A 13247-nucleotide genomic window follows, 5' to 3' on the forward strand; every position below is an offset into this window, starting at 1 on the left:
ATGATCATCAAAATAAGAAGCAGACATAAAAAAATCATAACCAACAGTTCCAATACACATAAAGCACTATTCTCATCAAGTGTACCATCATTTCGAATAGTATCATCTAAGGCAATTTCCTCTCTAAGATATTTAGCCACCCCCTTACCGTAAAGAAGACCATTAACTTTATCATAACACTGATCATCTTCATCACTTGAATTACAATACCTCACCTGTGGGGCATTGTCATCGTATCGCGTGTGCTGCGCCATGCGTTCGAGAGGCGCTTGCCCGAGCTTTCTGTCACAGCCGAACAAACAGCCAGAGAGCCAAACACAAGGAGGTCAAAATCAACGCAGGTGCGCACTCTATTTTTGAAGTTTGTACATGCACCCACACACAAGTTGCACCGCGGGCACAATTGCCTCTAGGTTTAGTTAAGCGAGGTTCAGTGCGTCTGGTTGATGTGCCAACGGTGTACCAACTGATATAATGAATGATCTGTTTCCATTTGCATAATTTGATGATGCTAGTGTAGTGATTTGACAGCCATGAAATCTACTCCCTCCATTCCTAAATACAAGTCTTTTTAGAGATTTTAAATGGACTACCACATACGGATATACATGGACATGTTTAGAGTGTAGATTCATTCATTTTGCTTCGTATGTAGTCACTTGTTGAAATCTCTAGAAAGATCTATATTTAGTAACGGAGGGAGTATCAATTTAGAGATTTGATTTATCTACCCTTCTACACCGAAATGCTGCTGCAATTTCTAGAACAGTACAAGGCACGGGTTATCATAAGTAACTTTCTCTCTTCAACAAGAGATTCAACAGTAGAAGACATGAACTTCACACCATGTTTCATTTACCTCTCCAAACACATTGATGAACCGATGACCATCAAAAGGTTGCCCCTTAGCATCTTAGGCTCTTAGCAAGATACGAAATCAATATAATCCAGTCAACATGTTCAAAAATCAATATTAGTAATTGTGAAATCTCAGCTAGCTAGGTGCTACCAGTGAAACTTACACTACTCCCTATGAAGTACCAGTCTCCGCATTCAGCCCCATCCCACAGGCAATGGGAACATATTTTAACCCGGTTAACCAGCAAAGCGCTATTTTGCGGCTTCTCAGCTCATGTATTTCACCAGTAGCCCTATTTTCTATTTCTTACTATTCCATTGTCTTGTCTTCTTTACAAAGATCTCCACATCATCGCTCCGGCCATTTCACCATTTCTAAGCTGCACATTCTAATGCGCATTGATATGTACAGAACAAAATGATCAATAGTAGAAGCCCGAATTCTTCTGTCGGGGAGCGTCTTTGCAGAGAATTGACCTCACTTCCATGATGGACCTAGGCGGCTCCAGCTCCTTTTGCTGGAGTGTGTTGCCAAGCAACTGCTGCATCTGGGATGCAAATGTATCATCGAGCACCTGCAGTATTACAAGTTTATTATATGACCATAGCAGCAAAGAGGAGCAACCACCAACAGGAACTATAAGAAAATGAACTTCCCCTTTTCGAAAAAAAATAAGAAAATGAACTTACCGACACTGCAACTCTCGCGCCTTTGTACCAGGCCTTGTTCTCTTTGCGGTTTTCCAGGAAACTCAAGACATCCTAAACCAAGGTTAGTTAGCAACTCATATGACAAGAGGAGAAACAATGGTTCTATTGATCTTTCATTTACCTGCCCCATACGGTCCCAAAAGCCTCGGCATATGGCTACAAACACATGAACTTCTGAGACTTTGTGCACATGATTTATTGCCCCGATTAGCTGATCATTCAACTCCTGCATCCTGCCGCGGATATCTGACTCCAGGACCAATCCTTTTGAGTCTTGGATGATCTTCTTGAGCTTTGTGGTGTTCTGCATGCGGGTCTGCACATAAAAATAACAACATATTGTAACCAAAATGGCCCACAATTATCCAAGTATAGTGACAGCAAAAGTTCCCGCAAAAACTGACAGTAAAGCTGAGTCTAGGACTAGATATAACCAAATTACTGCAGTTGCAAACAGTTTAAAAGGCTACCGGAACTTGCTACTATCAAAGCCTAATTCACCAAAAGTATTCCTCAATGCAATTGCCAAATCTACATAGCAACCCAGCATGACATGCCAATTAACGTTTGCAGTACATGATGATAACATCAAGTTGTAAATAATGGAAGCATGGTTTCAAGTTTTGCAAAAACACTCACATTCTCAGACAACTTCTCGACAACTGCTTGCATGTAGTTTCTGAATTTCGCCCTCAATGTTACTGTAACCTCACTAAGTCTTTCGCCGATGGCAGCTGAATTTCCTCCATGAGGTATACAGGAACTCCAGGACCTCAGATGGCTCTCGATCCGCGGCCGCAGAACATCCAATAGTCTTTTCATTGTGTTCAAGAGGATCCCTAGCTGTGAGCACATAGGGGTCAGACATCAAAATCTGAAATTCTAACAAATGTGAATGCACAAGAAAACTTACATCTTCAGGTACAACATAAGGGCACATTGAATTGCGCTTTGCTAGCTTTTGTACATATTTGAGGCCAAATTTTTTTGGGGCGATACAATCTTTAAGTGGGGCCAAAATATCCACATACTGCTTTTCGAGGGAGTCGATTACCGCTTTCTCGATATCTGCAATAGCCTTTTTCGACAAAAATTCACAATAGCACAAGGTAAGTCAGATTTCCATTCTGATGCAAACAAGTCAATTAAAGGGTCTGCAAGTGAATCCACACATACATTCTCAAGAACAAATATGTATTCTGGCCATCGGCAAATGATAACCTCATACTCCGTCAATGTGTTCTTCAGTAAATCATACATCTCATCCACAAAAGGTGTCGTCATATGCTGAGTCCTAACTCCTGACCATTTAACCTGATAATCGGAAAAGGTATTGCAGGATGAGACCCCAAAATATCAAATACTGAAAAGCTGGTGCACCCATATATAGATATTGTGCAGTAATTAGTGCAGCAAATAATAAATTTGAAGAATATAAAGAGTGAAAACAGATCTGTTGTACAGTAATTAGTGCAGCAAATAATAATTTTTCAGAATTTAAAAAGTGAAAACAGATCTGTCTCAGTTATTATGTCACTCAAGTTAAATGAGACGTCAAAATTACAAACTCTGAAACTAACTGCCTGGCAAGTGCGTTCATCTTCAAACAAGGCCCACATTTGTGCATGTGCGTGCATGGGTACTAACGAAACTTTCAATATCACTAGTTATCATCTATAAGTGGTTTTAGGTATTGAATCAGTTCACTACTGGAGAGATGTCCACGCCCATAACCTTCATCTGATTGCTCGAGTTACTTTAGTTATTAATTCTTAGTGGTTCCACTAACAACCAAGCCAGTGTCATTTAAGACCCAACAAATGGAAATAGAAGAGAAAGAAATGGAGGACTCACAGTTGGCCACCACCAACATAATATTGGACATTAGTCACTTATTAACCATTTATCATATAGAAATATGTGCCAACCATTTATCATATGATTTAACCAAAAGCAAACACAAGAGAAACATTTACCTTATCCAGTCTGCAATTTTCCAGCAGTGCTCTTCGTTTATCTTCAATCCATAATACAATGTACAAATGGAACAGCTCTTTTGCATCAACACCAGCTTTAATAGAACTGAGGATTAAGAAGTACATTAGTCTTGCATATACAAGACACAAGTGCAAGAACAGAGCCCAGTTAACAAGGATACTTACCAAATGTTCCAGCTGGCAAGATCCTTCTGAAAATCTGCAGTGGCGATCACCAAATCTGCAACCGGAGAAGAAGGGCCAGTAGGAGGGCACGCAACAAGGAATGAGCGTAGTCTATTTGAGAGCTCCACACTATAGATGGCGGCTGTCAAATTCGGGAGGTCGACAAAACTGTGGAAACAGAAGAATAAACAGAGATTAAAGCAAGGTAACAGAATCATTTTGTAGTGAATGCTTCTCATAGATCATACACAATGAACAGTTTCTAAAAGATGAACAGCAGGCCCGGAAACAACAAAGTACCTGGGAAGTATGTGATGGTTATGAATTTCAATGTCTGTAAAAATTTCATTGCGTATATTATGGCACAATGATTTCATCTTCTGGTAAGCAGTTGTGAAGGTCACAATGTCCATCTTTATGCCTTCAGAATTTCCTGCCACAAATTCATCAGTTTCGAGCATGTGCCTCCGCGAGCGCTTCCTGGCAGCAGTCTGGATATAAATTAAAATTTAATAAGCATCAGCATCTAGAGATAAGGTTAACATACATATACAGAACAGTTGAAGAATGACCTGGAAGTAACCACAGAGTCTCAGTTGGGCCTCTGGAGATAGCACATCATGGAGAAGACTGTACAGCTTTATAGCCGGCTCCAGGGCTGACGCGGCCAATCCAGTTGGAGGCCTGAAGTCTTCCGCCAGTCCAGAGACTAGTGACTCATCAAGACACTTGTAATTCTCAAATACCATTGCTAAAGTTTGCTCGATTTGCTCCTCCACTTCCCCCAGTATTCGATTCTAATGAAGCAATCAGTCACATGTTCATGTTGAGATGTCAGGAGCAGGTAATGAAGAGGCTAAAGAGCGGGATGGATTTTATTGATTTCAGCTAACTAGATTAATTTTCTTGTAACATTGGAGAAACAATAGAATATTTACTCCAAATTTAAGAAATTTGTTACCTATCTTGTGAGATAAAAATACCGTTCAAGCCAAAAAAAACATCTTTTCATGGAAAAGGAGCAAGCACCTCTTGATGGCTCAATGTGGCAGTACCATGGCTCTTCATTAGTACTGGGAGCAAGAGCTCGTGAACCAGATTCAGCCAATCAGCAGTAGGGGTTGCAACATCCACAATATACGAGAGGTACCTTTAGGAAGAATGATAAATAGCAGCTCACTGAGGAGGGGCAAAAGTAATTTGAAAGAAGAGACAAACATTCGATGCAAACCCTAATTTGAAAGAAGAGACAAACATTCGATGCAAACCCAAACAATCATAAGCAAGTATCACAAAAGCATCTTTTCTAGCACACTCAAAGTCACAACACCAAATATAGGGGCTGCAATCAACTATCTATCATGATGTAGCAGACAGACATGAGTATTTAAGGTAAGCTAAATCACACAGAACAGAAAAATCATGCAAAAGGACTGAAACAGTGAATACCGAATACTACAAGAAAGAGCTGGGACTACTGTAGCCAAGTACCTCAACTTAGTGTACGCATCTGAAACCCCATAGTATGACGCAAATTCTGTCAGCAACCATTTCCAAGAACCTTGCAAGACAAGATTCCGTTGCTGAATGTGTTGTGCCTTCATTGCAACTTCCAAAACAATATCGTATGCCACAGTCTCTGCGACAGAGCCATACTACAAGAACAAAGAAAGGTATGTTAAGAAATTGGTCAGCATGTCAAAATCATGACGCATCCATTCACTCTATCATCAAGAAACATACACATCCAATAGTTCTTTACTGGTTGACATCCTAACAAATAGGATTCCCTGGTTACTTGTATTGAAATCGATAGTATTCCTCAGTACAAGGACATTCCGGAGAACCTTTTACTTCGCTGAGAAAAGATAATCTTAATCTTAATGCGCTAAAACTAAAACTAGTGCTATAACTAACAAAAAAAAGGCAGCAGCACTATAGCCATGCATCAGTACCTTTGTGTTGTTTTCATCTGCAGCGGTTGTATATTGAACATATAGATGTATGCGGCCCACGAGTTCATGCTCTGGCTCCCGGTATATTGACCACCAACGAAGTTTGTCAGCCTACACAAGAAAATTCAGAAGTTTTCTGGGGAACATCATCAATTGCACTAAAAGGCACACAATTGGTACATGGTATATCAAGGAACACCAAGCTATGGAAAACTATAAAAACCTTTTTCTTTAAAGAACTTTCAAGCAAGTAACAACATGGTAAGGAAAATCTTACAGGTTCCTCTGCCATTGTAGCAACTTGAGCAACAACACGCCCACAGGGTTTTCCTTTGGTATCAGATACATCAATGATTAAATCATCTCCAAGGCTATCTGGAAAGCTGAAATGTAAACAGAAATATTCAGCTTGACACCAATTTCATAATATATTATATACTATGTCCTCACAAAAAAAATATATTCAATATATATATATAAACACTGATTGGGTCGCTACATCATCAGATACAAAGAGTTAACAGTGGCATATATGTTATTAAATAACATGCTATATAGAAATTTCTCTTTACGTACAAGACATGTGTTTCACCAGATCCTGGCTGCATTGGTACCACGTCGTCTTCAGGTGAACTTTTAAGCCTCAGTTTGCATGAGTATGTCTCTGAGGCAAGAATATGGTGAGGTCAATTCAAGAGGCTGCATGTCATGAAAGAAATAAAGCATATTTACCTTGTTGTATTTCATCAGCTGAACTGCTGCGCAAGGTAGTCACACCAACTTTTAGCAGACCAGATACCTGCTTTATATATTGAGCACTTGCTTGCATGTATGCTAGGCTATGCTTCGAGAAGGAACTGTTAGGAGGCACATGTGTTGCTACTTGAACTCTCCTAACTGACTCCCACCCAGATGTGATTGATGATTGTACGTTGGACAAACGGTGCCGAACTGAATCAAATTTCACCACTGGCAATGATGAAAAATTGCAACCAGAAGGCATGTCTACAGACATGCGAACTTTGCGAACTGCAATTGAAATCACATTATGTTACCATTTAACATCTTGGCAATTTCTGAGAGTAGTTTGCAGAGCATGTAAAGAGAACTCCTAATAGCTAGAATGATCTGCCGCTCTATTAGAAGTCCTCGCAAACAGCAAGTTGAAAAAGGGAAAGATTTGGCATGCATTTGGGAAGTGTATACCTTGAACCTTCATTTTTCCAATTGTTTTCTTGGGTTTTGATGCAGCTCCTTCCGTAACTCGTTCTGATGCCTGTTTTGTCATGAGTTCCTCCTCCGATCGCAGCAGCACATCTTGCAAGCTGAATGAAACATGCAAAAATATCAACTTACCTAGGATTATAATTATTGACGGATTATGTTCAGATTTGGTGCATAAGTTTTCACTGTAACATGTAAAAAGATTGTACATTGACCAGCATGAACAAGTAACTTGCAATGTACACTAATTCAAAGAAATGAATGATATGCTTACACAATACAGATAGGTACTCCCTCTGTACCAGAATATAAGACGTGTTTTGACACTATCAAAAAACTTCTTATATTTTGATACCGAGGGAGTATTTCACTCCACCTTAGAATAAGTCGAGAGGTTTTGAAGTGTTCAAGGGGGAGATACTGGTGTATTACTTAATGGCATTGTGAGTTTGCGACAGTTCTTGTTTGCGTGATGCTACTCGGCAACAAGACACTGATGAAATATGTTATTCTTGGAAATTTTGCAATATCTTACTCCCTCCGTTCCTAAATACTTGTCTTTCTAGAGATTTCAACAAGTGACTACATACGGAACAAAATGAGTGAATCTATACTCTAAAATATGTCTATATACATCCGTATGTGTAGTCCATTTGAAATCTCTAGAAAGACAAATATTTAGGAACGGAGGGAGTAGATTAGAACAAATGAAAGGTTGAATGATTGGTGTTTACAGAGAAAGAAGCTATTTTGGCTGATTCTATGTCTCTTAATATTTACAATTTGCATCAACAGAGGGGCACTGAGCTTTCAATGGAACAAATTGACTCAAGTTCAAGCATGAATTTTGCTTCCAGAACAGATTGAATCTATTGTCATCAGAAGAACGGGTGACAATAGCTGCAATAGACTGATGAGACATGCTAGGATCAGACAAGATCCCCAGAGGCACAGAAGCTAAGAGAAGGTGCCCCCATGAAGCAAACTTCTTCTAGCTTTGTGTATCCAGTTCAACTTTATCCTTAACTAAAATAGTTATTGTGCATCATAACTATACACATTTCCATGATTGCTCATGGTAACTAAAACCGGTAAGAAAAGTGCAGCTAGAATATTTCATAACATCTTTACAGTTGATTGTTACGAGCATGAAATAATTCATCCATAACTCACCTAAATGTGTCTCTCAATAATGTGCATTCATTTTCCAGAAAAACCGGAGCTTCCATACAGCCTCTAGCCCATGCATGAAGACACAGGCGAACACAAGCATCATATGCAAGCACAGAATACCAGGGGCCTTGCAAACTGTTTTTTTTTTATTAAACAGGTTAGTAGAGAAATATGGAACAGTAAAGAAATTATTATTTAAATGTGTGCTCTACATACCTGGCATGAAACGTGGGGACTCGAAGAGGGATTGAACTAGATGGTCTGCTGGTGTGCCTTCCATTCAAAGTGCTCCTACATGGTAGAACAAATAGTCAGAACGACATGCCAGCAGAAGAAATACAATTAATTCCTGAATAATGGTTTGATCGAGCATCCAGTATTACGAAAGCTAACCTATCAGTTTTTTCAGCCAAATCAGCTCCCACAATACCATCACCATGGTCCTCCTTTTTGACAGTTGAACCATCCGATGCACTTGCATTTGCACAAGTTCTGGTGTCGCTGTGAGGAGCTGGTTTAGTTTCCTGACTATAATCATGGATTGGTGGTGCACTGGGCACATCAGATAAACCATCCTGCACACAACCCATTCGATTCATCAGCAAAATCTAGTCAATTATGTAAGAACGGTATCATAACTTCGCATGTATTTTAGAAAGCATGGCAACAGATGACCCTTACAACTTATAGGCCCAAATGACCCAGAAAAAAGAAACAATTTTGGGCAGCAACTTTGGGTTCTAGGGTACATCATGGGTTAGAACCAGTAACAAATACAATTATGATGCAGTTGCGGAACTGAATTATTCTTGTAGTTTCCAAAGAAGATCATAATGGTAAGCAAAATGGAGTTTCTCCCAATAATTGATTAGAAACAAAAAAGATTGGCCAGATCATTATCCAAGTAGACTAAATGGAGAAGCATGTCAGCCTTAAGAAGATACCAACAAACAGCTTGTGTATCTTAAGTTCTTAACAGTAGTATCTGGAGAAGGTTTGTACAATGAGCAGAATATTTGTTGCAATATCGCTATGTCGAGCAATTGCAATGCATTGCCTAGTGCAAGTGCAAAGATTATATATTCGGCCATATTATTATAACAAGTACGAATGATTGTGAAATCAGAAAAATGTCAGAACCTTCATATGCAGCCGAGGAGTGGAAATAGTGCTATTCGCCCATTTGATATGGCAGAAAATGAAGCAGGACAAAGTAAATGAGAACAGTTCATCAATTAGCACAGAGAGCTAACCATTTTAGGAGAAGATTTGGCATCGACCCGAGCAGGGACATGAGCGGAATAGTGCTCCGGCTGGTAAGCCCTCGAATTTGAAGGCTGAGCTGCCGTACGAGCTGCCTTAGGAACCGCATTGTTCGCTTCTCTCCGGACTGGACCGGTATGCGAGTACTCAGATGCATACCCACCCTTGGAGGCCACACCATTGTTCCGCCCCGACACCTGACTTGAGAACTCGGAGCTGCCCGCAGAGTCCGAGTACTCCTCCTCCTCGACGTACGCAGCAGCGCGCGCCTGTGGCCGCCGCGCCTGCTGCGGCTTCCCCCTCGGCAGCGCCGTGTCCCTCGAGGAGCTCAGATCCGAGTAGCCGTCGCTGGAGTAGTAGTTCTGCTGCCCGGGCACGTTGGCGTACCGGTACAGGGGCACGGCGGTGCGGCGGGGGACGTCGTCGCGGTGACGGGGCGAGGAGTCGACGGAGTACCTGCCGCCGCTGCAGACCTCGACCTCCTCGGCGTCGGAGGACTCGTCCATGTCGGAGGCCGAGGAGGCGCTCCCGTCGGTGGGGCGCAGCGGCACGGACGCGCGCGGCAGGTGCCCGCTCCTGTACTTCTCCGGCGGCGGCATGCCGAGGCCGAGGCCGCCCGCGCCGCGCGCGGCCCGGAGCGCGTCCATGCGGCCGTGGCTGTGCAGCGCCCCCGCCCCCGCGCCCGCGCCCTGGCCCTGCCACATTCGCACCAACCAAGCAGCACTGGTCAGACACGGGAGCCCCGGCAGCTCCGGAACGACAACGGACTCACTCAACCCCAGCTAGGGTTCAGTTCAGCCGAGGAAAACCGCCGCGGCGGCGAGGAGGAGGAGAGCACTGACCTCGCGCACCCACTTGAGCGCGTCCCGATCCAGCCCCTCCGTGAACATCATCGCCGGCATGCAAATCCCCGGCCGCCCTGCCGCACGCACCGCCAACAAATCCGCACACCGAATCAGCAAAACTCCCACCCAAATGCCGCGCCCGTAAATCGCGGCGAACGAGGGGGAAAAAACCTCCCCGAAATGCCGCCTCGAGCACGCGGATCCGGGAGCCGAAACGAAAACCGCCGCAGCTTACCCGGTACGCCAACTGGTCGGCGCGGGCTCGGCGGCGGCCGCTCCTCCCACCTGCCCCGCCCCGGGGTTTGAATTCGCTGGGAGGCAACAGCTTCCAATTCGGCGCAGCAGCGAGAGTGCGAGTGCGAGAGGAGGGCGACAGCGATGGGAGCGTGGAGAAGCAGCGCCGAGTGGGGGAGAAAAGAAAGGTCCGTCTGGGAGGGGAAGGGGGAGCAAAGCAAAGGGACAAAGAGGAGTTTATTTATTTATTTAGTGGCGAGGGAGAAAAAAACCACTGCTGCTGCTGCTGCTCCCGTAGTGGTTTTTAATTTCGAATTAATAACGTGACGGAGACGACGGCGGCGGGAGTTTGCAGCTAGGCCCCTGGCCCGGGCGCCCGTTTTTGGAAAGTCATAGAGGCAGCTGATCTCCTCGCACGGAATTATATCCGCGCAACTTCATTGAAAAAAATGATATCCGCGCAGACATGGAAACCATCTACTTCCCGGGGTTGGAACGGATCACATTATCACATCTCTCGTATCGTATCTCCCCTTCCGATCTCTCGCGGGTATCTTTTCCGCTACGGTAACGGAAATGCGTACAGCTTCCTACGTGGTGTGGTGTGTGATTTTGAGGGAATGGAGGGGGTTATCGGGGAAAACGAGGAGGAAATCATCTCGCCTTCCGTTTCTTCTAGTAGGAGGGGATGGGCGCGTGCGTCAGCCCCAACGGGAGGGCGCGGGCGCCGCGGCGGCCGGCGTTGACGGCGTCAGTCAGGGGCTCCATCACCCTCACTCGTAACGGTCGAACGACGTGGTGTTGATGGTGGGAAGTGGGCGAGCGCGACGACGACCGGGTGTACTGCTGCTGTGCTGTGGAGTGGAGTGGACGCGTGTGAACGCGGCGCATCGCCCACACCGCTCCACCAGGGGACTGCTACGCCGTCCGTTCCCACTCAGTGGAATCTGGGGCGTTGGTTTGGTTTCGGGTGCTTTGGCCGGCGCATGGGTGGGGTCGGGTGGGGCGCATGAGCGCGGGGCCCGCGTGCCGGGCCCCTTTTTCGAACGGCGTGGTCCGAGGGTGCATGGGAATTTCCTGGTAGCATACGTCGTGGGTGGACGGACGGGTTTGCCCTCGCTCCTGCGGAGAAATTTCTGCGGTGCAGTGAAGGAATTGCCACTGATGGAGTGGCACACGGTGACACGCTACGAGCTTTCGGCGTTTCCCTTTTTAAGGCGACTGTGACGTGGTGGGGACGGGGTGATGAGCCACAGGGGAGCATGTGGCCAAAGCGACCATCACGTTCACGCCCCGCTCCATCAATTGGCATTTTGCATTTTCGTTTAAACTGCTGGTAATTAAACTACACTCTAGACTCTCTTATCTAGTATATCCATCAGCCGCACTTCGAAATTTATCAATTAGCTGCACTCCCAAGTAGTACAAACATTCGAATTTTCTCCGTGCTCCCGGGTTGGTTGGCACGTCGCCGTCATAACTTCTTTTTGTACAGCGGCATGCATGTAGTAAGTACTAGGTGTCTGCCTTCCCATCATCATCCGGGGCATTTCGCAGTCACGCGCGTTGGCGCTGCCAAGCTTTCTCCCTTGACCCTCGAGGAAAAAGGAAGCAGTCCGGTCGGTCGGTTCGGGTGAGACGAGACGAGAGAAATGCCGCAGGATTTGGTGGGTGATCGCCGGGCGCGCCATGCACCCGACCTCTCTCGACCTTCACTCACATGGAACGTGCTGCGAGCGCGAGCTGGACCCATGGAAAGGTTGCGCCCCGTCCGGGTAATCAACTCTACTGCACATAACTGCCGGTTAATTAGCACGTTAATTCATCCATTAGTATTCTGACACTCGCTTGACCTTCCGGTCCAAGCCTGCGTGGAATTTCCTGCTCGGCTCGCGTCGTCGTTTACCGCGCGGTGTGAACATGGCACGTGGAGCGGAAGCATCTTCCTCGCGAGATCCTACTACTTGCTTCGGTGGTAAGGAATGTCAGTCAGGGCCGGGGCGACCGGAGGTTCCAGCAGCATTGCCGTTTTTGGTTTTCTTTTAACAGCAAGTGGGCCGGGATGTAGCGCGGCTGCAGACGAGGGGCAAAGGTCCATGTAACATGGGACCTGAGCCTCAAGGCTGCGACCCGACGCGGCAATTTGCCTGGAGCTGCAGGATTTCCTGAAGATGAGAATGGGATGGACTACGCGTCCCTTTGCGTGGATTGGCAAAGCCGGTGTGGCAGGGCACACAACGGTGGCGGCTTTTTTGGCACGCACATACGCCGTTGTACCATGATTTTATCGGCACTTGGCGGACCGGTGGTGCGCTTGGCGAACTGCGTGGAGGCAGTACTTTAGTTCGAACCGGGGCTCCGGTGTGTGTACGTGTGTGTGATGTGGTCGTGAATATATATCATGATTTCCGCAGTCGAGTATGGTGCTACGGACGCGGAGTCTCTCAGTAAAATCGAAAAAAAAAGTTCAGCAAAATCTGAATGTATTTTTTATGACAAACATCGACAAAAGTTCCAAGAGCTTGCAAAGATTCGTCATCTAAGCAAATTTGTGGAAGTCGTGACAAAAAAAACGGTAATGCTACTTTCGAAAGTATCTTGGAGCACTTAATTTGTTTTTTTGCCACAACTTCCAAAAAGGAGATTTCGTGATGAAATTTTGCAAGCTCCTAAAACTTTTGTCAATGTTTGTCATAAGAAAATCAGGTTTTTTTAATTTGTTTATTTTTACCGCCCATCCGAGCTCATTTGAGTTCAGGCTGAGAAGGTTACTTTTTTGCGGGGTCGAATGTTACTTTCCTGGTGCTACCCTGTGAATTTTC

The 13247-nt window shown here is 44.9% G+C and overlaps 1 protein-coding gene across 1 annotated transcript; it reads right to left on the reverse strand.

The window, feature by feature from the left end:
- Positions 1–921: 921 nt before the first annotated feature.
- Positions 922–10656, reverse strand: LOC123138307 (uncharacterized). Its single transcript, XM_044558257.1, has 23 exons — positions 10427–10656; positions 10189–10265; positions 9337–10041; positions 8477–8658; positions 8300–8374; positions 8084–8218; positions 6893–7011; positions 6419–6715; positions 6263–6350; positions 5964–6069; positions 5687–5797; positions 5223–5386; positions 4761–4881; positions 4304–4528; positions 4032–4222; positions 3732–3899; positions 3546–3651; positions 2746–2883; positions 2483–2647; positions 2209–2412; positions 1691–1885; positions 1549–1620; positions 922–1433 (listed from the first exon to the last, which is right to left on the reverse strand). The coding sequence occupies exons 2-23, from the start codon at positions 10246–10248 to the stop codon at positions 1281–1283; spliced, it is 3780 nt and encodes a 1259-aa protein (XP_044414192.1). The 5' UTR covers positions 10249–10265; positions 10427–10656; the 3' UTR covers positions 922–1280.
- Between the last annotated feature and the right edge of the window lie 2591 nt (positions 10657–13247).

This window comes from Triticum aestivum, chromosome 6B (assembly GCF_018294505.1).
Source record: "Triticum aestivum cultivar Chinese Spring chromosome 6B, IWGSC CS RefSeq v2.1, whole genome shotgun sequence".
NCBI classification, from domain to species: Eukaryota; Viridiplantae; Streptophyta; class Magnoliopsida; order Poales; family Poaceae; genus Triticum; species Triticum aestivum.